Source organism: Rhineura floridana, chromosome 9 (assembly GCF_030035675.1).
Source record: "Rhineura floridana isolate rRhiFlo1 chromosome 9, rRhiFlo1.hap2, whole genome shotgun sequence".
NCBI classification, from domain to species: Eukaryota; Metazoa; Chordata; class Lepidosauria; order Squamata; family Rhineuridae; genus Rhineura; species Rhineura floridana.
The window spans coordinates 36408041-36431082 of NC_084488.1; the positions used below are offsets into that span (position 1 = coordinate 36408041).

The 23042-nt window shown below is 40.8% G+C and overlaps 1 protein-coding gene across 13 annotated transcripts in view; it reads left to right on the forward strand.

The window, feature by feature from the left end:
- Window positions 1-13336, forward strand: part of PCM1 (pericentriolar material 1) — a 108430-nt gene extending 95094 nt beyond the window's left edge. For all 13 annotated transcript variants that reach the window (XM_061584818.1, XM_061584821.1, XM_061584812.1 and 10 more), the window contains 7 exons: window positions 4287-4419; window positions 5962-6119; window positions 9851-9920; window positions 11140-11393; window positions 12182-12274; window positions 12399-12522; window positions 13034-13336. In XM_061584818.1, the coding sequence (XP_061440802.1) occupies window positions 4287-4419; window positions 5962-6119; window positions 9851-9920; window positions 11140-11393; window positions 12182-12274; window positions 12399-12522; window positions 13034-13059 (858 nt within the window). In that variant the 3' untranslated portion in view covers window positions 13060-13336. The remainder of the gene's footprint in view (window positions 1-4286; window positions 4420-5961; window positions 6120-9850; window positions 9921-11139; window positions 11394-12181; window positions 12275-12398; window positions 12523-13033) is intronic.
- Window positions 13337-23042: the final 9706 nt, after the last annotated feature.

Below are 23042 nucleotides of genomic sequence, written 5' to 3' on the forward strand. Positions count from 1 at the left end.
GCTGCTCCTTCCGGTCCCCACTCCAGTCCATTCCTGTCTTCTTCCGAGGAGGATATATCTCAGCCTTAGCTCTCTTCTTCAGCTTTGTGGGTGTGTTTCTTTGAAATGTGTGAGTTCTTTCTTGTCCTTGGTCCGTGTGTGTTCATTGCTACTGCAGTTTTTTAAAAAATGTGGTTGGTAAAGTGTGTGTCTGTGGTGGTCATCCACCTACCCAAGCTTGCAGCTATGGCATTCTTTTCTGTTTGTCACCTGTTGTTGAGCCCCAGTTACTCCAAATGCCTCAGAGCAACTGGGCAGAGGAGGACGAGACTTCTGAGAGCCTTGAGGGAGGGGGGAGCGTTAGCAATCCTTCAATCTCTCTGGACACTCCCCCGAGCGGCTTAGAACCTGTTCCACCTCATAGCGTCTTGCCACCTGCAAGCGCACTGCCAGAGCCGTTGGGGAGCGATCTCGCTCACGCGCCAACTCCAACCCCCCAGGACACCTCACTTGGACCTTCAAACATTTCCCCGCCAACTCGCTCCCCGCCCCCTGAAGTCGAGTCGACACCTAGTAAGCCTGTACTGTCTGATCAGGCGGAGGCGCGCCCCCTTTCACCCTGTGCGAAACAACGCAAGAAGCGGTTCGGTCAGAGGGAGGGTCTTCGAAGGAGATTACAAGCGAAGACCTTTTCCACAGGAGGACTGCCATCAAGCGGATAACATAGCTCCACCTATCGTCCAAAGGCAAGAATGTTTTGAAGTCAAGACTAGGGGCATCAGGCCCCTCCCACTCTCCAGTTCATTCTTGCCTTTCGTCCGTGCAAGTTGGAGTATAAGATAGCGTAGATAAGTTTTGTGTATCTCTGTTATTTAATTTAGTGTGTGTGGGACTGATTGTTCTTTTTCTGTCTTTGTTTTTTATTGTCCTGGGGAATTTCTTTGGGGGGTTGCCCTTCGCCCTTGTTTCCTCAGTCCCTGCCTGAACGGTGACTTACTGGGAGACCGCGGCTGCGACTCTCCCTTCCTCAGGCGGCGGACGCAGCCTTAATCCAGGAGCTTGCGGCTGCAGCTTCCTGCTCTGCGCCTCTGCTGTCTCGTGTATTTTATAGATTGCCACCTACTTTCGCAGCGGCTCCCTTGGTCTTTCCTCCCCAGGAGCCTGCGGCTGCGGCTCTTTTTGCTTTTCCAGTGGCCCTTTATTTAGTTGGGCTGCTCCGTCTCCCTCCCTCCCCGGCTCGTTCCGCGGCATCTTAAATCTCACTGCGACTGACCTCAGGAGCCTGCAGCTGCGGCTCCTTACCGTTTTGCAGCTTTCTTTGCCGATTGCCACCCCCCCCCGCTAGCTGCGACTGTCTCAACGACTGTAGAGATTTCGCAGGCTGTTCTGCCTCCTCGGCAGTGATTTTCACGGCTGGCCCTTAAAGCTGCGATTGCGTCCTTCAGCCCTACGGCTGTAGAGCTTATTTTGATGCCACTCTGCTGCAGCAGTGTTTTCAGTCGGCCCTGTTTCAGCTCACTGGTGTTCTTCAGTGACCGCCATTGCTTCTTCCTCGTCCCTACACTTTTCTGATTGGCTTATTTTCCCGCTCTTTTAGCGGGCGCCATTTTATTCGTTCCCCCTTTTCCCGCCCTTTCTGTTTAACCCTTACAACAGTAAAGGATTCTTTTCAAGGCCTTTTTTGTCAGTTTCTGTGTGTGTGCTGCAGAGTACAATAATAGAGGATTCTTTTCAAGGCCTTTTTTGTCAGTTTCTGTGTGTGTGCCGCAGAGTAGGTCTCTCAACTCAAACTGCTGACTGAGGCTGACTACTGAAGCAGTTTGGAACTGTACATTCTGCCCCATCCGTGGCCGTGTACCAAGGCTGTTTGAAATTGTACATTCTGCCCCATCCGTGGCCGTGTACCAAGGCTGTTCGAAATTGTACATTCTGCCCCATCCGTGGCCGTGTACCAAGGCTGTTCAAAATTATACATTCTGCCCCATCCGTGGCCATGTACTAAGGCTGTTTGGAACTGTATATTCTCCCCCATCCACGGGCGTATACTTAGCCATCTGAGCCGGTGCACTCTGCCCCATCCGTGGCCGTGTACTGAGCCTGTTGGGTCTGTACATTCTGCCCCATCCGTGGCCGTGTACTGAACCCCCTCGAAAATATATGTTGGCGAAACAGCCAGTGACAGCTCAGGCAACCAAGCCTAAACAATCTAAGGCAACCAAGCACAAGCACCCCAAAGCGGTTGCCAAAACCAAGCATATATCCAGCCACAGCACAACCAAGCGGGTACGCTACGTCTCTGTCCCGGTTTCTGAGGAGGTGGGCCAAGAACCATTAACAAATGCTGAACTGCCCATATCTTTGCCTCTACAAGTGCAACTATCTCTCACACCAGGGCTGCAGCTGTCTCAGGAGTTCATATCCCAACTACAAGACATGCTGTCGTTCTTCTCTCAAACGCAGTCACAGTCACAGGTCACTGCCATGCCTCAGTGGAGTGTTTGCAGACAACCCGATGATATGAGCCACTGTGCACGCAATGAGGCAGATCCATCATGCTCTCCAAACCCTTTTGACATTGCCAGGGGCAGGTTTGTTGATGACGTTTCTTGTGGGCAGGATCCATCATTTGCTATGCAAGCCGAAGGAGATGAGTGGAGTGATCAGTCGGAACAAGAGGAGGATAGATCTTATCGCCTGTTTGATGCCTCTGATTATCAGCCCCTTGCTCGCAGAGTATTGAACACCCTTGGTCTCCAATCTACACAACCTGCAGCTACCACTCCCGCTATTAAAGGGGCCAGGGTCCTGAAATCCCCCACACCAGCAGAGCACTACCTTCCTGTGCCAGATCCTATTGCCAAACTGGCCAAGGACGAATGGTCTCACCCATTACAAACACGCCGTTTTAACGCCCTTGCGGACAAGCTTTACTCTTTGGCTCAGGATTTTACAAGTAGACTGGCCGTCCCCGGCATAGACGAGCCGATTTCCAGTCTAGTCTCTAGATCCCTTTTGCCGAGGGAAGGGGACTCACATTTAAAGGACGCCACTGAGCGGAAGCTGGACTTCGCCTTACACAAAAACCATGAGGCCACCGCTTTCTGCATGCGAGCCTCGGCATCAGCCTCCATCTTTTCCAGGGCAGCGATGATGTGGTTGGATGACCTCTTAGATGATCCTAATCCCGATCCTGTCTCTCTCAGGAGGTCACTGGTGAAATTACGCAAGACGGCAGCGTTTGTGGCTGATGCCACCTTGGACGCAAATCAGCTGGGAGCAAGAGCTATGGCAGCTCAGGTAGTCACTCGGCGGACCCTCTGGCTTTGTCACTGGCAAGCAGACTCTACAGTCAGGGTTAACTTATCAAGGGCACCTTATTCGGGCTCATTACTCTTTGGCGAGGAAGCCCTAAAGGCAGTACTTGTTGACCCCAAGGATGCTCGGAAGCCTGTCTTGGCCACTGTCAGGAACATTGATCGCAGGCCCTTCAGACGTTTCACCTCATACCGCACGACCCAGCCCTTTCGAGGAGTGCGGCCCGGGGGACGAGGCCGCGATTTCCAAACCAATGATTTCCAGTCCTCCAGGGGACCCTGGAACAGATGTTTCCCAGGCAGAGGTCAGTACCAGGGACGCAGAGGTACCTCAACGTCCTCATATCGGGGAGGGTCTCGCCAGCACAGACAGTACTGATGCGATACCGGTCGGAGGCAGACTGCTTCTGTTTGGAGACCATTGGCTGCGTCTGACTCAGGTCTCCTGGAAACTAACTTTTCCAAGCTCTGAGTATAGGTGCTGTAGGAAGAATGGGGAATTGGCAAAAATTGTTTCCCCCCTTCCATCCATGGAAACATACAATTAGCAGAGTTCTGCTACAGGCAGCTCTGGATCCAACTTCCTGGATCCAACTTTCACTGGTAGTATTCTTTCGGCATTGTTCCACTCAGTGTATAATACACAAAGAGCAAAAACTGGCATTTATTTTTATTTTCAGTGGCATAGAGCAGCATGAAAATAGATCTGCATTGTAACAGAACACCACATGCTTCCTTGGAAGCTCACAAGCAGGGCATTAAGTTGCCCTGCAGCTTCTTCCAAAAGAAACAGTTTAGGTGTTTCTGTTCACAACATGTTTGTTCAAGGTTTTTCTGCTCAGTCTTCATGTGTGTTTTACTTCAAAAAAAATCTGATATAACTTTAAGTTCAATAAACAATGTAAGAGACACACACATTTATGTCTACTGTAAATTGAATCTGAAAGCTGTAATTTTGAAATTTCATATAGGATTAATTTTGTTTATGTCTAGGATAAAGATGAAACTGAAACTACTAAGCATGTTCATGAATCTGCAATATACAACAGAGAAGTTCCTATAACTACAAGATCAGATGCTTCTGACCAGGAGGAAGAGGAGAGTGAAAATTGTCCAGTGTCCATAAGTAAGCAGTATTCATTGCTTTAATTAGCATCATCACACAATACACATTTCTGTCATAGCATTACATCTGCCTTTATCAACCTGGTATTCTCCAGATGTTTTAGACCATAACTCCAATCAGCCCTAGCAGGCATAGATGAGAGTTGTCCAAAAAATCTGGAGACAGTCAGGCTAGCAAAGTCACCAGATTTATGTCTTCTGATGTCATCTATCTTCAGATAAAATTATTTTTGTCCTATTCGGCTGGCCCAGTCATGAGACGAATTGAAACAGTTGTATCAGGCAGTAGCCACAGGGCTACATGTGGCAAACTGATGCCTACCCAGGTCCCTTGCTCTCTTGGTTTGCTGTTGCCTGGGCCCTGTAGAAGCCTTACATGGGCGGCAGCAGGCTGCCCACCACCTCCTCCTGCTGTGTGAAGGATCTAAGAGGAAGGTTCCTTCCTTAGAGTGATGCATTCAGGTTGAGGTGGCTGAAAACCGCCTCAGCTGTTGTTGCTTTGCTGCGGCAGGTAGAAGCTCTGATTTAAATGCAAGTAAAAAAAAAAAAAGTTGGAAAGGTTGCCCATGGCAAAGTAGTGGCAGTGGTACAGGCAGTCTCTTTTCCACCTCACTCAGAAGGCAACTCTGAGAGGAAGGACCTTCCCCACTTGGGCTTTCTCAGAGCATGGCAGGGAGGAGGAAAGAAAAAAAAAAGAGGAGGAGGAGGTAGGCATAACCACGGTTGACACTGTCAGCAGTACCACCTGATGGGGAGACCGAAAATAAGGAAAAGGCTGTAGCTGGCTGCATTTTACTATCTAAATATTGTCCAGTTGAATCCTAATGAGTATTTGGGTAGATATAGGCCGGAGTAAGAGAAGTTGATTGCATCTGTATAATGGGTACTATGTCCATTATACAAAGTTTAATGGAGTTTAAATACAAAGCTCTCACTGTGTGCTCTGTTCTTTTATGGTCAGAGATGGCATTTGGATGACAGCCTCAGTTCCTTTGTATGCTTACATGGGAGTAAGTCCTACTGAATATAGTATTTCTAAGTAAACCTGCATAGGACTATTCTTGTAAGCATCCATCTACAGGGCTTAACTATCCTTACTGGCTCATTGTTTTTCACATCTAAAAGTATGTACTATTATAATTATCACAGTGGCCCAAATCCAATTGAGTTAAGCTTGCTTAAGCCCATTGAAATCAGTGGACTTAAGCATGCCTAATTCTATGTGGCATTTAGGCCAGTGTGGTCTCTTGCAGTGAGGACTGCAGAAAATATGGCCAGAATTTAAAGAGCCACACAACCAGTTCTGTGCACCAAAGTTCCTTTGAAATTCACAGGACTCTCAAAAGCATTTTGTGATATGAAATGGAGCACCTGCTATTAAAGGGGAGGGGGAATCCTCAGATCTCACTTGACATTCCCAGGCCCTTGCACATTCCTATGTACCTCTTGGACTCCCACACCATGGCTTTAACATGCATACAGACACATTTTCACATACAAACACAGTATTTTGGTGTATGTTTTAAAACTTATTTCACTTCAGGTTTGTCTAAAGCAGAAACCCAGGCTTTAACTAATTATGGAAGTGGAGAGGATGAAAATGAAGATGAAGAAATAGATGAATTTGAAGAAGGACCTGTGGATGTCCAAACTTCCCTCCAAGCAAACGATGAAACTACAGCTGAAAATGAACAAGAGCAGGTATTGAGGGTGACAACATTGGGTGGTAGATGTACAGTGAAATTCAGTGCTGTATAAAAACTTCTTCAAAATACTAGCCAGCTTCTGAGTTGAAATGTATTGGTTTTCCTTACTTCCTTTAGCGTGTTTCTAATATCCCCAGTGATCCATTCCCAAAAAAACCTACAGAAAGACTCATAGAATTGTAGAGTTGGAAGGGACCTATAAGGCCATCAAGTCCAATTCCCTGGTCAATGCAGGAATCCAAATTAAAGCATATCTGACAGGTGGCTGTCCAGCTGCCTCTAGAATGCCTCCAGTGTTGGAGAGCCCACCGCTTCCCTAGATAATTGGCTACAGTGTCATACCACTGTAACAATTAGGACGTTTTTCCTGATGTTCAGCTGAAATCTGGCTTTCTGCAACTTGAGCCCATTTTTCCGTGTCCTGCATTCTTTGCAGTCCCCTGATCATCCATGTTGCCCTCCCAGAGCTTGGAAAAGTTACTTTTTTGAACTACAAGTCCCATCAGCCCCAACCAGCATGGCCACTGGATTGGGCTGATGGGAGTTGTAGTTCAAAAAAGTAACTTTTCCAAGCTCTGCCTGTTCCAGTTTGTCTGCATCCTTCTTGAAGTACGGAGACCAGAACTGCATGCAGTAGTCAAGATGAGGCCTAAAGACTTCCCAGGAGGATCCCTACGCCTGTGCAGCCTCTGAGACGAGCTCTCGTCTTGGATGAAACTTTTCCAGTTTAAATTCAGTCAGAAGGCTCTTTTCTGACTGGGAATAATTTCTTCCGGTTAAAGAAGAAACGTGAGATTTCCTACATAGCTTTGTTTTGATTGTTGGAGTCTGGAATTCGTCAGAATTGTCTGTCTTCCAGCAGCTCAGACAGAGCGAGGATTTTTATGCTAGCTCAGCTGGATAAGTGACCCGTTTTTTTATACGGATTAACAGGCAAACATCCTCCTGTCTACATTCATCATTTTCTTATCTATACAGCTAAAGAGATTTGTCAAAGTAACAGCAATTGAGATAACCTAGGTGAGGTAAGACTTTCCTTTTTTTATTCACGGAACTAAGGGGGAAGAAAATATAAATAGCGTATCTTTTTTTTTATTGCAAAAAGCTGACATGGAAAATAGCATTCTAAAGATTAAACGGATGAGAGATTTCTGATTGAAAGAGATAAGACTGGGACTATTTTTCTTGATCTACTTTTTTTTTTTCTTTTTGACGAATCTGCTCATTCTCTCTGCTACTAGCTATTTCGACGCTGTGAACTAAAGCCGTTCTTACACTTCTGGGCAGATAAGAGATAAGGGCTGTCTAGCGTGTGACGTTAGTTTGCTGGAAAGATTAACTCCTTTGTAACTGGTTAAAGAAATAAGCTGCTCTCTGTTTGGGACATTGAAAATTGAAGGAGTTTTGTTCCTTTGGTTTTAAGAATGACAATTAAGAAGATCATGGATGTACAAGAAGGGACTTTATCTCTAGACATGTTTCAGAAAATAATGAATGGGATTAACTCAATAAAACAAGAACTGAGAAATAATAGACAAGCGTGGAGAATTGAATTTCACGAAATGAGACAGGAGCTGAAAGAAACTCAGGATTCTATGAGAAAGGAGAATAAAGATAGATCTGGAAAACAAAAAAAGGATGGAAGAGAAATTAAAGGCAAGGTTCAAACTATGGAGATTGGCTTAATTATGGACATGAAAAAAGATTTGGATTTTCTGGCTGTGATGGATCCTGGAGACAAATATTATAGTTTGGAATTCAGCGCTGTCCTTGAAGGAATTGAAGAGATTGGAGATAAAGATATTATCGGTTCAAGAAAATTCTTGGACTGGAAGGATTTGATGGAACTTGAAATGGAGAAAGTTAACAGAATTAATCCCTGTTTTGTGTCAATGGAAAAACCTTCAAGCGATGTACTAGTGTATCATGTGGAAAAGAGGAACAGAGATGCGGCTTTGCAACAACACTTCAGTGATACGTTTGGATTTGATGGTAAGAAAACATCTGTGATGGAGGAAATTCCTATCAGACTTTTATTATATGACTATGACAGCAAGATTTTTGGGTGCGTAAAGATGGAAGATGGAAGATGGACCCAATATGGATAATGACAGAAGAGCGATTTAAAATTACTGGACTTAGTAGATTTGATGAGTTGGATTAATTGGCATGTTTATTTAGAAAAAAAATTGATTGACATATATCTCAAGGATTGGAAACTTCTCTTTGACTCTTTGTGGAAGATTAAAATGATATGATGTTAATGAGATTTGAAACCAACTAAGATAACCGTTGGAGGAAGGTGATTTTATAATCTATTAAGAGATAGGTTTGTTATATATTATAGATTTATAGCTGAACTATGACAAATCGGAAGTCAATATTCTTTCTTCTTTATATATATATATATATATTTTCTTTCTTTTTGTATTGTACTAGTTATTGATTTGTGTTGTTTTCTTTTGTATTGTTTTGGTTTTGAAAATTGGAATAAAAATTAATTGAAAAAAAAAAAAAAGATGAGGCCTAATGAGAACTTACAAGATCTGAACAGGGTGGTTCACGACAGATGCTGTTGGAGATCACTGATTCATAGGGTCGCCATAAGTCATAGTCGACGTGAAGGCACATAACAACAATAACAACAAAGTACTTCACGCACTTTGGAAACTATACTTCTGTTAATGCAGCCTAAAATGGCATTTGTCTTCTTTGCAGCCATATCACACTGTTAGCTCATATTCAGCTTGTGATCAACAACAATTCCAAGATCCTTCTCACATGTTGTATTTCTGAGCCAAGTATCCCCCATCTTTTAACTGTCCATTTGGTTTTTTTTCCCTACGTGTAGAACTTTGCACATATCACTGTTAAATTTCATTCTGTTGTTTTCAGCCCAATGCTCCAGCCTATCAAGATCCCTTTGAAATTTGTTTCTGTCTTCCAGGGTATTAGCTATCCCTCCTAATTTTGTATCATCTGCAAATTTGATAATTTGCAAAAACTCCTCATCCAAGTTACTATTAAATTTTTTGAAGAGCACTGGGCCCAGGACTAAGCCCTGCCCCCCTTGTTACCTCCCCTGAGTTCAAGGAGGAACCATTGATAAGCACTCTGAGTACGATTCTGTAGCCAACTGTGAATCCACCTGATAGTTGTTCCATCCAGCCCACATTCAACTAGCTTGCTAATCAGAATATCAAGGGGCACTTTGTCAAAAGGTGAATTTACTGTTGCTGCTGAACATCATTCAGAAAACTTGACTCACAACATATTTGTAGAAATATATGTCAACAGTCCACATTGCTTGATTGATTAACTTGCTTAATTGGATTAGAATGCCCAAATCTTGTATATCTGCATGGATGGGGAACTCAGAAACCCAAATTAGCTAAACTAGTTTTAAGCGTAGTTCTTTAAATGAGGAAGGTGGTGGCTTACTAATTTTAAAGCCATGTATCAGGAATAAAGTAGAATCTGATGAGGATGTCGTGGGATAAAAATTTCAGTGTTTACTAAATGAGACTAGTGGAAAATAAAAATTAATAGTGAGTTTTCCGGACATTGTGGATTTTAAAGTGCAAAAATGGTATTCCTATTGACTGGATTTATTTAACTTAACACAATCACTGCAGAAAACATTGGAGCTTTATGTGCTCATAATTAATTTAGATAAACTCTGGTAAAAACCCAGAGATTCAATATTTTAATTTTATTTCCTCACAGGTTTCACAACCCAAATCAGAGAATCCAAATGGTTGTCAGACTTCTGAGCAAGAATTTATAAATGATAACGGTAAAATGATTTTTCAAAGGAACTGATTTGTGTGTAATGGATTAAAAAAGTGTTTGTGTGGGAGAGAACATTTCAAACCTTTGTGGCCATATTCATAACTGGATGGTGTGTGTAGCATTTGTTCCACTGTTGCCAATATTAGGATGAGTTTTAATTGCACAGGTGTACTAATTATAAAATTATTGCTTTTTATTACATTTGCTAGTTCTAATTCACCTAAGTGACATTGCCGTGGATATAAAAGTTGACCCAATACCTCCTGCTGTTCAGAAGTCCTAATATAATTACTAGGTTTATGTTGATGTAGTTAAAGTATAACAGACAGCAAGCAAAGGTTATTACCTGGCCAAGGCTGATGTCTGTAGTCTCAAAGCTTGTTAGATGCAGCATTCATGCTTTGTGAGAAACTTGAGCAATCTCTGCATGATCTAAGTTACGCTCAGATATTTTAAAACTTTAAAACTATGAGGGAATTTGAATCACTAAATTGGATGGGGGGGGGAAGAGGGACTATTTTAGATGACTGTTCAATCATTTGAGGCTAGGTTACCTGGCACTAAGAACTGGTCTATCACAAATGGCCCACCATCTACTGTGTTCATGCATATGTTGTACCAGCTATGTACCTTATATGCAGATTACCCAAGGACTGCTAATTTTTATTACAAGCTTCTAGTGCAGTGGTGGGAAACCTGGTGCCCTCCCAATGTCGTTGGATTCTACCTCCCATTAGCCCCAGCCAGCATGGTCAGGGATTATGGGAATTGTCATTCAGCAACGTCTGGACGGCCACAGATTCTTCACCCATGGTTTAATATGATCTTCAGTGCTGATAGAATGACGGGTACACCTGACCGGCATAGTGGATTGTCATGCTCTTTTAGCCTTTTTAAGGCTGCAGTCCTGTATCCACTTATGTGGTGTATGCCACATTGAAATCTGTGGGTCTTCCTTTTGAGCAGAAATTTATAGGATTGCACTGCAAGACTCTTTACCGGTTTGAGACATTTGGTTTGCTGTTATTAAACAATGGGTGTCTCTTCATTTGGTCTTTTGAAGTATCTTTACCTCTTTTTACTGCTAACCCATAATGGGGCAGATAGCTGCTGCATTCTATACATGCCATGGAATCCCAGTTCTGCCTGTTTATTGAACAACTGTACTACCTTTGCAGGCAATGTAGTAAAATGCTGTTTTGGGTGTTAATATTTTTTTTTAGGTATCCAAGATTTACCTGCTGTTGTGCCTCAGTATCTGAATGTATTAGAAGATAAGCAGCTCTTAGCTGTAAGAGGTGCTGAAGATCTTAATATTAGCGCTGTATTAACATCAGAAGAACCAGACTCGTTAGCAGTAAATGAAAGTCATGCATTAGACACACTACATGGAGAAACCAAATCTTCATCAGGAACACCTGAAAGCTCCGTGGTTGGCAGTCCCAATACAGAGTCACCTGTATTAGTGAATGAATATGTATGTATTGGTTGACTTTAAATGCTGTGTTTTATTCCTTTTAAAATATAAACTTTGTTAACTTGTGCAATATAAGGTGATCTGAGCTTGGAAAGTGTTTAGTCTAGGGAGTTTCCCAAAGTTGTGTTGCTTAGTTGCTTACAAACATAGAACTGCATAGCTTAAATTAGCCTTTCCCAACCAGTGTGCCTCCAGATGCTGTTGGACCACAACTCCCATCAGCCTCAGCCATTGGCAGTGCTGGCTGAGGCTGATGGGAGTTGTGGTCCAACAGCATCTGGAGGCACACTGGTTGGGAAAGGCTGGCTTAAATGGTTTTATTGGATTTTATAGATGTGTGACGGCAAACTGCTTTGGGGGCATTTTTGCCTTAAAAGTGGTTTAAAGCCTTATTAAATGAAAATAAATAAAATATAATACCCCTTTTGAGATTTTGGACCTATCAGAAACCTTTCTCATGCTGCCATTTTATTTTCGGCAGCTGTTTTGGGTGTTCAGAATATGCAGGCAAGGGGGAGGGATAATTTTTTTTCTCAGTTAAGGGGAAATGCAGTACCCACTCAGCTCTGACTGGAAAGCTTTCTCCTCAGACCAGTTCTTTTACATGCACAAGGATAGTTTTTTAAAGAACAAACAAAACTATGACTTAGAAATTAATCTAAAAAAAATTTAAGCACTTTTTGATCCCATTCATTTTGGTATGTGTGTAACTTTTCCGTCTGATATCAGAATTACAAGCGATTAGCATTCTTAATGAGAACCTAGATTTAAAAATATTCTGTCAACAGGAAACTGGTTCTGGAAACGTCAGTCAGAAATCAGATGAAGATGACTTTGTAAAAGTTGAAGACTTACCTCTTAAACTTGCAGTCTATTCAGAGGTATGTTGCTTGAAAATCAGTATATTTAGAGATGTACTAAGCATACAATTTTATTTTTTAAAGTAACATACACAGGAAGTGGACAACAAATAGTTGTGATAATTATTACTTTATCTGTTTCTAGGAAGATTTAATGAAAAAAATGGTGGCAGAGGCTCAGACCAACAGTATCACTGAAGAAATACTAGCTGGTGGAGAAAGTCATGGCAAAGAATTAGCAGGAGATCCTCAAATGCTGAAGGAACCTGGTGAGAATCTTTAGTTTCTTTATACGTACTTGTTTATCTTAACATGACTCAACTAGTTTTATTTGTGTGGGCTGTAGATTTTAGTAGACTTGGGAAAGCGAGAATCAAGATTTGAAAGTTTCTGTTTATGTGCATGTTTGCAATATTTTGGCTGTTGGTCGAAGTAAGGGGAAGATTTAGCAAGATTTGCACCAATCCCTTTTTGTTCCACTGTTCCAGCAATTTTAGTATGGGGTCTTGAATGCTCCACTCATTTCATTGGAAGTACCAGATGTGTATATGTGGTTCCATGTGTTTAGGGATCTTCTGCTTGTGTTTAAATGAATGTGGAAGGATGAGCAAGAGCTCCATGTGCATATTAAAGTGCACCTGGGGCTCTGAATTGGCCATATGACTGTGCTGACTGTAGTCTGCAAAGTGCTGGGAATCCTTGGCCAAACTATTTTTTTATATATAAAAAGATATATTTGTATTGTTTCTAAACAGTGATTAGTATTTTCTCTTTTTACAGAGACTATTGGAGCCCAAAGTGCATGAAAACGATCTGCAGGGCTCCTTTTTGGCCCACTTCATTTACAATTGCATCTAGAAAATTGCTACTAAACTTCATGCGTTCTAATTTGTATAAAAATGTAAATTAGTTTTTCACATACTGCCTTTTAGAATAGGCATGCTCACTTTTCCCTATAAAAGTCTAAACAGCTTAAACTGAGATTTCAGTCTAGCTGCACAGTTCTTTTCTGTCTTGTCTTCTTAATTTTTATTGTGATTTTAGCAATTTTAACATGTAGTTTTAAATAAAGTTTGACTTGTATGTAGGTGTGTATGTGAGGCTCTGTGAATAGAGTGAAGCATTATAGATTCAAAGAAACAAGTGGTATGGAATTACTTTTTACTCTTGCTAGTTTTTTTATAAAGTGTAAAATTTCCTTTTTTCACAGGAACGTAGTTCTCTGGGGCAACAATAATGGGTTGGATGCAAAAGTGTCATCCTGCATACAGAAGCGATCTTCTAGTCATGGAAGAACTATTTTACATCTTGTTGTAGGGCAGGGAGTCTTCCTCAGTGGCTTGCTAGCTTCTGACCCAGTATTTCAGTTTTAAACTCGTCTATCCAGCCCAGCAAAATGCTGGAGATGCATATAATAATAATAAAAATGTTGCTCTGCTTCCACAAGTGGAAACATGACAATAATTATAGAATTTTCCTATTATATAACAATGTGAATTTCTTATTCTCTTGATGATGGCTGCGGAGGACAACACTAGTAGCTAATTTCTTTTTGTTCACAGTTCTGTGGCAGCAGTCCTAAATGTTTCTTATCAAGCAGGGTTGACTGTATTTAAGACACAGTCTTGCTTGTGAGCCCATTGTTGAGAATATCACACTTGTAACCAATTTGATTTCCTCCTTCAACACAAAAAAATGACATTAAATTATCGCCAAAGAGGAAAAGACCCCCACCCCTGTCACGGTTCTGCAATGGAGAGGAGGGCATAGGAGGAAACTGTAAGAGAGTGCATGTGTGACTGCATGTTCTCTGAAAAGCAAATAATGTTTGCGCTCCTTGTTACTGAGTGCTGTGATGTGGAACAGAGGGAGCTGTCTCTGTCTCACTGAAATGCTAGTTCAGTGAGAAAGTGCTGTGTGCCTGCAAGGTGTATGTGTGACAGAGTTTGTGCTGTGTGCTCAGGTGTGTGGCAGAGCTGCCTACTTTCAGTTGCTTTAAAATTTTCATTAAATGTTTTGGTGCTAGCAGTTTAGTGGCTTTTAATATATGCCGTTTGTTATTTTCATACGGACAGTTTCTCTGTCTCATCTCATGAGGAGCTACCGTATATTCCAGCGTATAAGACGACTGGGCGTATAAGACGACCCCCAACTTTTCCAGTTAAAATATAGAGTTTGGGATATACTCGCCGTATAAGACTACCCCTGCTTATGACGTGCAGGTACTTAGCAGGAAAACTGTCACTTATAAACTTATAAATATTAATATTTGGATTGTCCGGTTGTTTTGTTTTTGTGCCTAGGAATTACCACCAAAAACTGGGGAAAGATGTGAGAAATCTTTTTTTTAAAAGCAACATTAAATGCCTAGACTCTAGTTTCCAACACTATGGAGTATTTATTGATTGATTAAGAGAATTTATATCCTGCCCTTTTGCTGTTAAAAACAGAGCTCAGCACAGCTTACAAATATAGTAAAAACAATAAAAATACACAATCAGAGAAAAACAAGAAGCCAAAATGTTAGGAAAAGGAGTCTTTCACACCACATGCTCAGTTCTAAATACTGTTGCAGCAAGTTTTACAAGTTCCTCCAGTATTCCACTGGTGCAGGCACACATTCAAAGTACTGTATGTTTCTTAGGTTTTATAAAAGCAGAGCTTTGCTTAACTCAAAATTTCTTCTCCCTTTGATAACCACATCTACACAGGTTCCACCTCCATACTCAAAATGAAACTGAGCCTGGAAGTGTACAACAACCCCACACATACCTTGCTAATTCGATTATCAATGCCAGGATGTCTGTCTTATCGACTACTCTCCTGCTCCCCCCCCACACACACACACCGGGCATCATGAAAGACCCAGTCCTGGGCTCAGAGAGAAAATAAATATCTGGTCCTCTTCAAAGTATTGATAAGCCTCTTGTTTTAATTGAAATAATAATTATAAATTCTTGTTCTTATCACTAATGGGAGTTAATTATCTTGCATATGCTGCTGTTGCTTCTATGGCTGTAACGGAGTGAGGTTAAAGATAAGTGAAATGCAAATAGGAAAAAAAAATACAGAAGGCAGTAACACTTTCCTAAATGTAATACCATACCAACCACAACAAGATTCCTATAAGGCAAAAAACTAAGCATCTCACAACCAGTCAGGATTCCTAACCAAAAACCAAAAATATGATAAATGAAGAAATATTTATATAAGCATAACTATCAAATATATTTATTATTTACACAAACTGTAAAGATATTTATAGTGCAATCCTAAATTTATTTATTCAGAAGCAAGTCCCAGCGTATTCAATGGGGCTTACTCAAACAGGGACAGAAATGCAACCTCAAGTGATAAGCAACTTCATTCACACAACCCAAAATTCCGAATCATGCCACTTTACACTGTTTTGCAACTGTTTATACTTGTTTTATGGTCATTGGATTTTAAATGGCTTTATTTCTTCTTGTGAGCTGCCTTGGTTTGCAACCCTACCTCACAGGGGTGTTGGAAAGACTCCATACACACATGCACACACTGCAGATGTATAAATACATACAGCCCATATAATAGTTTATTGTCAAACCAATTGGTCATTGCAGAAAAATCAGTATTAGTTTTTTAAAAATCAGTATTAGTTTCCTACAGAATAAAAACTGCAATACCTAAGTAAGCCCTGCCTACTTGCTTTAAAATAGGACTGGGGGGGGGGCAGAAAGAGAACACAAACACAATTCTTTTTTACATTCACTCCAAAGTCCCATTGATTTTCAGCACATTCATAATCATGTCTACTCAAAAGTAATTCCTACTGAATTCAATAGGATTTACTCTGGACATATGGGATTAGCACTGTTTTTACCCCCAAAAGCAACTATTGGGAAGGTTTTCAAAACACTGCCCAGGATCTGACTCCTACACACAACAGGGGGAAAAACTGAAATGTATATACCTACCCAATTTATGAGATTTTCAGATAAACAGGAGGGGAAACCACCATTTTCTGGCCTCGCAATGAGGTTTTGCAGACACTGCCACCAAACAAACACTTCACTGATTGGCTGAAATCCTGAATGGGCGGGGTTAAAGCTACGAAGTGCTATACAGTAGTTTAAAAAAAGATTTAACCGGGGGGGGGGTTCCTGACGTTTTTATATATATCTCGGGAACCGCACCACCTAGAAACTTAATTTTTTTTTTAAATGAAAGCTGAGAATCCGGGCCACCTAAGGGGCTAGCCGGGCGCTGGGTGGCATGCTTAGAATCCGGGTAAAACCCAGCTATCCAGGCAATATGGCAACCCTAATAAGACGACACCCAGCGTATAAGACAACCCCCGACTTTGGAGAAGATTTTCCAGGGTTAAAAAGTCGTCTTATACGCCAGAATATACGGTAATTGTATTGTGAATCTGTGGTAAGTTAAGAGGTGGTAAGTTAAGAGTTGCCTTTAACTCAAAAATTTGTTGCTGCTCCACCATTAACTGGCAAAAGGGTTAAAGGTACCATAACCTCTGCAAGAAAAGGAACTAATTGACCTATGTATGGGATAGATTGAGTTGAGTTGAGTTCTGGGCAGGATCCTTGAGACAGATAGCCTAACTCTCCAGTCTCTTACTGACATCTTCCTTTCCTACCCCCTCCGTTGCCCTAAGCAGGGAATGGACCCATGGTGCATGAGATGAAAAGTTCCCAAATCTTCCAGGTTTCAAGTTAAACCCCAGTCTCCAATTTAAGGTTTACTTTTATCTATTTAAATATTTTAATACTGCCTTTCAAGCCTAAGCAGTCCTCTTAAGGCAATTCACATCATAATAACACACATGGAGAACACACACACTCACTCACTCACTCGCTCATTAGAAAACCAGCAGTAAGTGACATAAGAGCAATGGTTAAATTACCATTTAAGACCATGGGCCATCATCAGTAATCAATTTAAAGCAGATGTAACAAATCATGCCTTTGACTGATTTAAAAACAGGCATGGAGGAGCTAGCTGCACTCCCTGTGGAGGGGATTCCATAATGAAAACACCACCACTGGAAAGACCCCATCTCTCCTGCCCACTAACTTGATGGACCTTACTGGTGGATATGTGAGAGGGCTTTCATAATTTATTAGGATCAAGATATCTGATAGTATGAAAATAAAATATTTCTAGCTCACCTAACCATTTCAAAGAATCTAAGTGGGTCTTAAACCTATACTCACAATAAAAGAAGTACAGAAAGGTTTGAAGCTGAAAAATGACATTTTGTAAAGAAGATTGATTTGAAATTGAACATGATGACAGAATGGGATAGGGGGGAGCGTAATCAACTAGTCAATATGGGTAGAAAGTTCTTGCCACCAATGAAAGGTTTTCTTATGGCCATATGGGCTTGGTCACATATTTTAGTTTAGACGTTAAAGCAAATAGAGCCATAGTCTTTTGCTGTTTTGGAAAGAAACACTTGACAGAACATCCTGATCAAAAGAGAGGGAGGAGGAAGATGAGATCTAGTGGCAATTTCCAGCCTTTCCTGCTGAACAGGAGGCTAAATAGGATTTCTGATTAGATATATAGGAATGCCTTTTTTATTAAATGTGCCTTGGAAACACAGCTAATTGAAGTCACAGGGCTCCTTCTGGGAGGAAGGGCAGGATAGAAATTTAATAATAAATAAAAACTGAGGAGGGGAGCCAGTAACTAAATCCTACTATAATTGTGGCTGGACACTCACACATACACAGTTAAGTTAGTGAAAATCCAGAGCTAGTTTCATTGACAGATGAAAAACAAGAAGCTTACATTAAAGTTGGACAACAAATGTTCCAATCTGCCTTTGAGTAAGCATATGGATTAGATATTTAACCAAGTTGACAGCCAAACAGGATAGGGTAAACCATTTTGTGCTTTGTTAATGTGTTAAGTTTTGTGTCAACAGAGACATTTAGTGCCTTCACCCTTACCCTTCTAAACAGTAGTAGTTATAGGCAACCTTACAATTTTTAGTTTTTGACAATTTGCATTCTTGAAAATGTATTCCTGGACTGTATATATTTATACATCTGCAGTGTGTGCGTGTGTGTGTGTGTGTAGTCTTTCCAACACCCCTGTGAGGTAGGGTTGGAAACCAAGGCAGCTCACAACAAGAAATAAAGCCATTTAAAATCCAATAACCATAAAAACAAGTATAAACAGTTGCAAAACAGCGTAAAGTGGCATGATTCGGAATTTTGGGTTGTGTGAATGAAGTTGCTTATCACTTGAGGTTGCATTTCTGTCCCTGTTTGAGTAAGCCCCACTGAATACACTGGGACTTGCTTCTGAATAAATAAACCTAGGATTGCACTATAAATATCTTTACAGTTTGTGTAAATAATAAATATATTTGATAGTCATGCTTATATAAATATTTCTTCGTTTATCCTATTTTTGGTTTTTGGTTAGGAATCCTGACTGGTTGTGAGATGCTTAGTTTTTTGCCTTACTCATAGGAATCTTGTTGTGGTTGGTATGGTATTACATTTAGGAAAGCGTTACTGCCTTCTGTGTTTTTTTCCTTATTTGCATTTCACTTATCTTTAACCTCACTCCATTACCGCCATAGAAGCAACAGCAGCATATGCAAGATAATTAACTCCCATGAGTGATAAGAACAAGAATTTATAATTATTATTTCAATTAAAACAAGAGGCTTATCAATACTTTGAAGAGGACCAGATATTTATTTTCTTTCTGAGCCCAGGACTGGGTCTTTCATGATGCCCGGTGTGTGTGTGTGTGGGGGGGGGAGCAGGAGAGTAGTTGATAAGACAGACATCCTGGCATTGGTAATCTAATTAGCAAGGCATGTGTGGGGTTGTTGCACACTTCCAGGCTCAGTTTCATTTTGAGTATGGAGGTGGAACCTGTGTAGATGTGGTTGATCAAAGGGAGAAGAAATTTTGAGTTAAGCAAAGCTCAGCTTTTATAAAACCTAAGAAACATACAGATACTTTGAATGTCTGAGTGCCTGCACCAGTGGAATACTGGAGGAACTTGTAAAACTTGCTGCAACAGTATTTAGAACTGAGCATGTGGTGTGAAAGACTCCTTTTCCTAACATTTTGGCTTCTTGTTTTTCTCCACCCACCACATCTTTGAAATATATCGTATATGGTTAACCGTACTGCTGCCCTGATTTACTTTGTTTGTTGCTATTTTGTGTTTTTATTATGTTTTTATATTGATTGTGTATTTTTATTGTTTTTATTATATTTGTAAGCTTTGCTGAGCTCTGTTTTTAACAGCAAAAGGGCAGGATATAAATACTCTTAATCAATCAATAAATACTCCATAGTGTTGGAAACTAGAGTCTAGGCATTTAAGGCTGAAATTGTTGCTTTTAAAAAAAAGATTTCTCACATCTTTCCCCAGCTTTTGGTGGTAATTCCTAGGCACAAAAACAAAACAACTGGACAATCCAAATATTAATATGCAAATATTTGCATAATATGCAAATATTTGCATAGTATGCAAATACTTTACATAATATGCAAATTAACCTGCCCAGATTTGTGGAACTGGAATATGGCAACCCTATGAGCACCGCTTTGGCCGTTTTGTTTTCTGAGGGTTGGGATCATTCCCACCTCTCTTTTTATGTATCTGCTGTTGGTTTAATTTGTTGAAACGCCCTCTAAAGATAGCATTTAAACAGTAGTGCTGTTAATAGGATTAGCACTCTCCTAATAACTTTGTAGCCAGAGTGGGTGATGCCTTTAACAGCTTAAATGACAAGGGCCATATTCAAACCATATATTTATTCCACTAGTTTGTGAAGGGTGCTTAGAGTTAGGAGATTCCTATTCCCCTCACAGAGCTCTCATTCTCAGAGTGGTTTAACAGTGTTCCTCTTCCCTGGGAACTCAGAGCTGTAGCTCTGAGGGGAATAGAGGTCTGCTAACAACTCTGAGCGCCCTTCACAAACTACATGTCCCAGGATTCTTTGGGGGAAGCCATGACTGTTTAAAGTGGAATAAATATATGGTATGAATGTGATCAGGTATTAATCAACAAGCAAAACATTCTTCACGAAGGCCTCTCTATTCTGGGATAAGCTTCTCCTGCTATTTTCTGTGAATTGCACAGCATGTCCATCCCACACCCAAACAGCAATCATAGAATGTTCCCCTTTTCTCAGCTTCTGCTATTGAAATCATGACTTGTATGTAGCCTAGTTGTCCTTCATGCAGGGAGCTAGAGCATAGATGGAGACTTAGTAGCCCTCTGTTGCTGGAATCTAACTCCCATCAGCCCCAGCCAATGGTCAGGGCTATGGGAATTGGAATCCAACAACAGCTGGGAGGGCCACAGGTATTCTGGGTATTGTAGTTTGGTGAGGGTAGACATGTGAATTACAAATCACAAGGTCCTTCATCAAACTAGTTTCAAGGCTTCTGTGGTTAAAGGAAAAAATGTTATTCCAGGATATCTTTTGCACAATAGCTGTATCTGTTGAAGTCAATGGACTCAAGAATGCCTAATTCTGTACAAGATCCAGAAAATCTCCCCAATCTGGTTTTTGTTGCCAAACCATGTTCTACAGAACTAATAATAAGCCAATAAAATTCATTTGTATCACAGAACTATTTGCTACTCGACACATAATTCACCAGATTTTTTTCTAAACCCTAACATTAATGAGTGAAGCTGCAAGCCTGTGTATGCTTACTCACAAGTGAGCCCCTATTAAGTAACATGGGACTATTCTCCGAATGAATATGCATAGGAGCATATAGGTAGGATTATAATCCAGTCTGTTTTGACTGCTGAAATATTTCCTGCTGAAAGCTGGTTTTATGAATTGTCTTGTTTAAACTTGCAGGATTTAACAAGTTACTTTAATGAAATGATGCTAATTTGCAAAAACTAGGTCACAGAATGAGTATTAACTTTATACATCCTCTCATAGCTGTGTAGCTGCAATACAGTGGTATAGTAGCCTTAGCAAGTGGAACAAGTTAAGCTTGCTCTGGTAATATGAGAAGCTTAGAGAAATGCAAGTCTCTCCTCTTCATGGAGTAGGTGGGAGGAAACAGAAGACTGTGGGTATTAAAAGACTCAGGTTATCCACCTTGGCTTTTTGTTATGAAGACCAGCAATAGGTAATACATCTTGCATCAAGGAAGTATTGGTTATCTCACTGAACTGATAGGAAAGGTTAGAGCCAGGGAGATCAGCTGAACAACATAAAGCCAGAGAAAGAATCTCAGTAACAACTCTTGCTTCATAGTAGGACACCCAGTTAAGCCTCTCCAATTTTCTTGCCAGAAGAGAGGCCTTCAGAAGTCTCAAGAATATCAGCTTAGTTTTTTACATGATGGGTATGGCACAGAGCCAGGTTTACAACAGGAATATTTGCAACCATAGTTGTTTTTCAAATTAGGCATAAGTGTAGAAAAGTTGGTCAGAAAAAGAGGGAAGTTCTATATCTTGGCCACTACCATACTTTTTTGTAGCAAAAATGTTGATTTCATCATGGCTAAAAGGTGTTGATTTTTTCAAGTGGGAATAGTTGATTCTATGATCAGATACTACATAAATCCTATGTTCCTTATTTCTAGCATCCCTGATTATTGCATTCTTGCATCATCTCCATAGTTTGTGTTTTTCATGTTTGAACATGCTTATTAAAAAAAAAGATAGCTGGGAGGCATTCAGCTGGGATCTTTTAGATTACATAGATACTTTAACAGTATTTTCATTTACATGTGGTGGCTTTGCTCTTATGTGGCTCACTTTTGGGACTTGTCTTTGGTCACATTTCTAGGATCACTAATCTGTGCTGAAGTCACCTGCACTGGCCTTAATTTTCTCTCAGGGCCCAGATTGGGTCACAGAGACTTAATTTTTCTCCTTGCTGCAAGGATCATTGTGGCTGGAGGTTAGAAGACTACTGTGGACTTTTCAACTGGTATGAACACATTCGGTGCATTCCCATTTTAGAAGAACTAGTTCATAGCATTAGGCTGGCTGAAGGCCAAGCTGAACCAGCTGCATTTGAAGCTGTTTGGTTTCCCTTTACCACTTTCATTAACACATCTGCAGCCACTTGGATCTCTTGCAAACTTTTGGAGAGACTAATTGTATTACAGTACTTTGGCTATTGTGTCAACCTGTAACACCTCTTCCCCTGATGCTCCCATCAAACGTAAACATTGGAGTCCTGAGTTTATTAATGACCATTCTTATACTTTTTTAAAAAATCAGCAACAAATAATAAGTCACCTACTGCATAAAAATAGCCAAAACATTCCTTATTAACTCAGGTCTTTTTAGGCTGGAAACTCTTTCCAACCATCAGAAGGAGAGCTGCTGGGGGAAGATCTGTGTAAACATGTAGACATAATATTCGGAGGTTGGTGCCATCCTGTTCCTTCTTGCCCTGTTACCTTCTCTACCTGCTTCTCTCATCCTAATCAGAGAATGCTAACCAATAATTTAGAATCACCCTTTGCTACTTGTAAAATTAAGGGGTGTGCACCAGTCCTAGTGTTAATTACCATGGATAATTTGTGCTTTTGTTTGAAATGAGACTTCATATGCAAATTGAACCACTTGACAACTTTTGAGTAAATACACATACATTCTCAGTTTATATATGTAGATAGGTTGTAGAGTTAACTAATATGCAGATACAATGAAGCCCTAAGGGAAAGGCGAGTGGCTGTGCACAAGATGTAATCCTTTAAGCTCATGAATCGCAGTAACATTTGTTACTTCACTTTCTCCTGAAAGTTAGACAAAACAAGGCAGACCA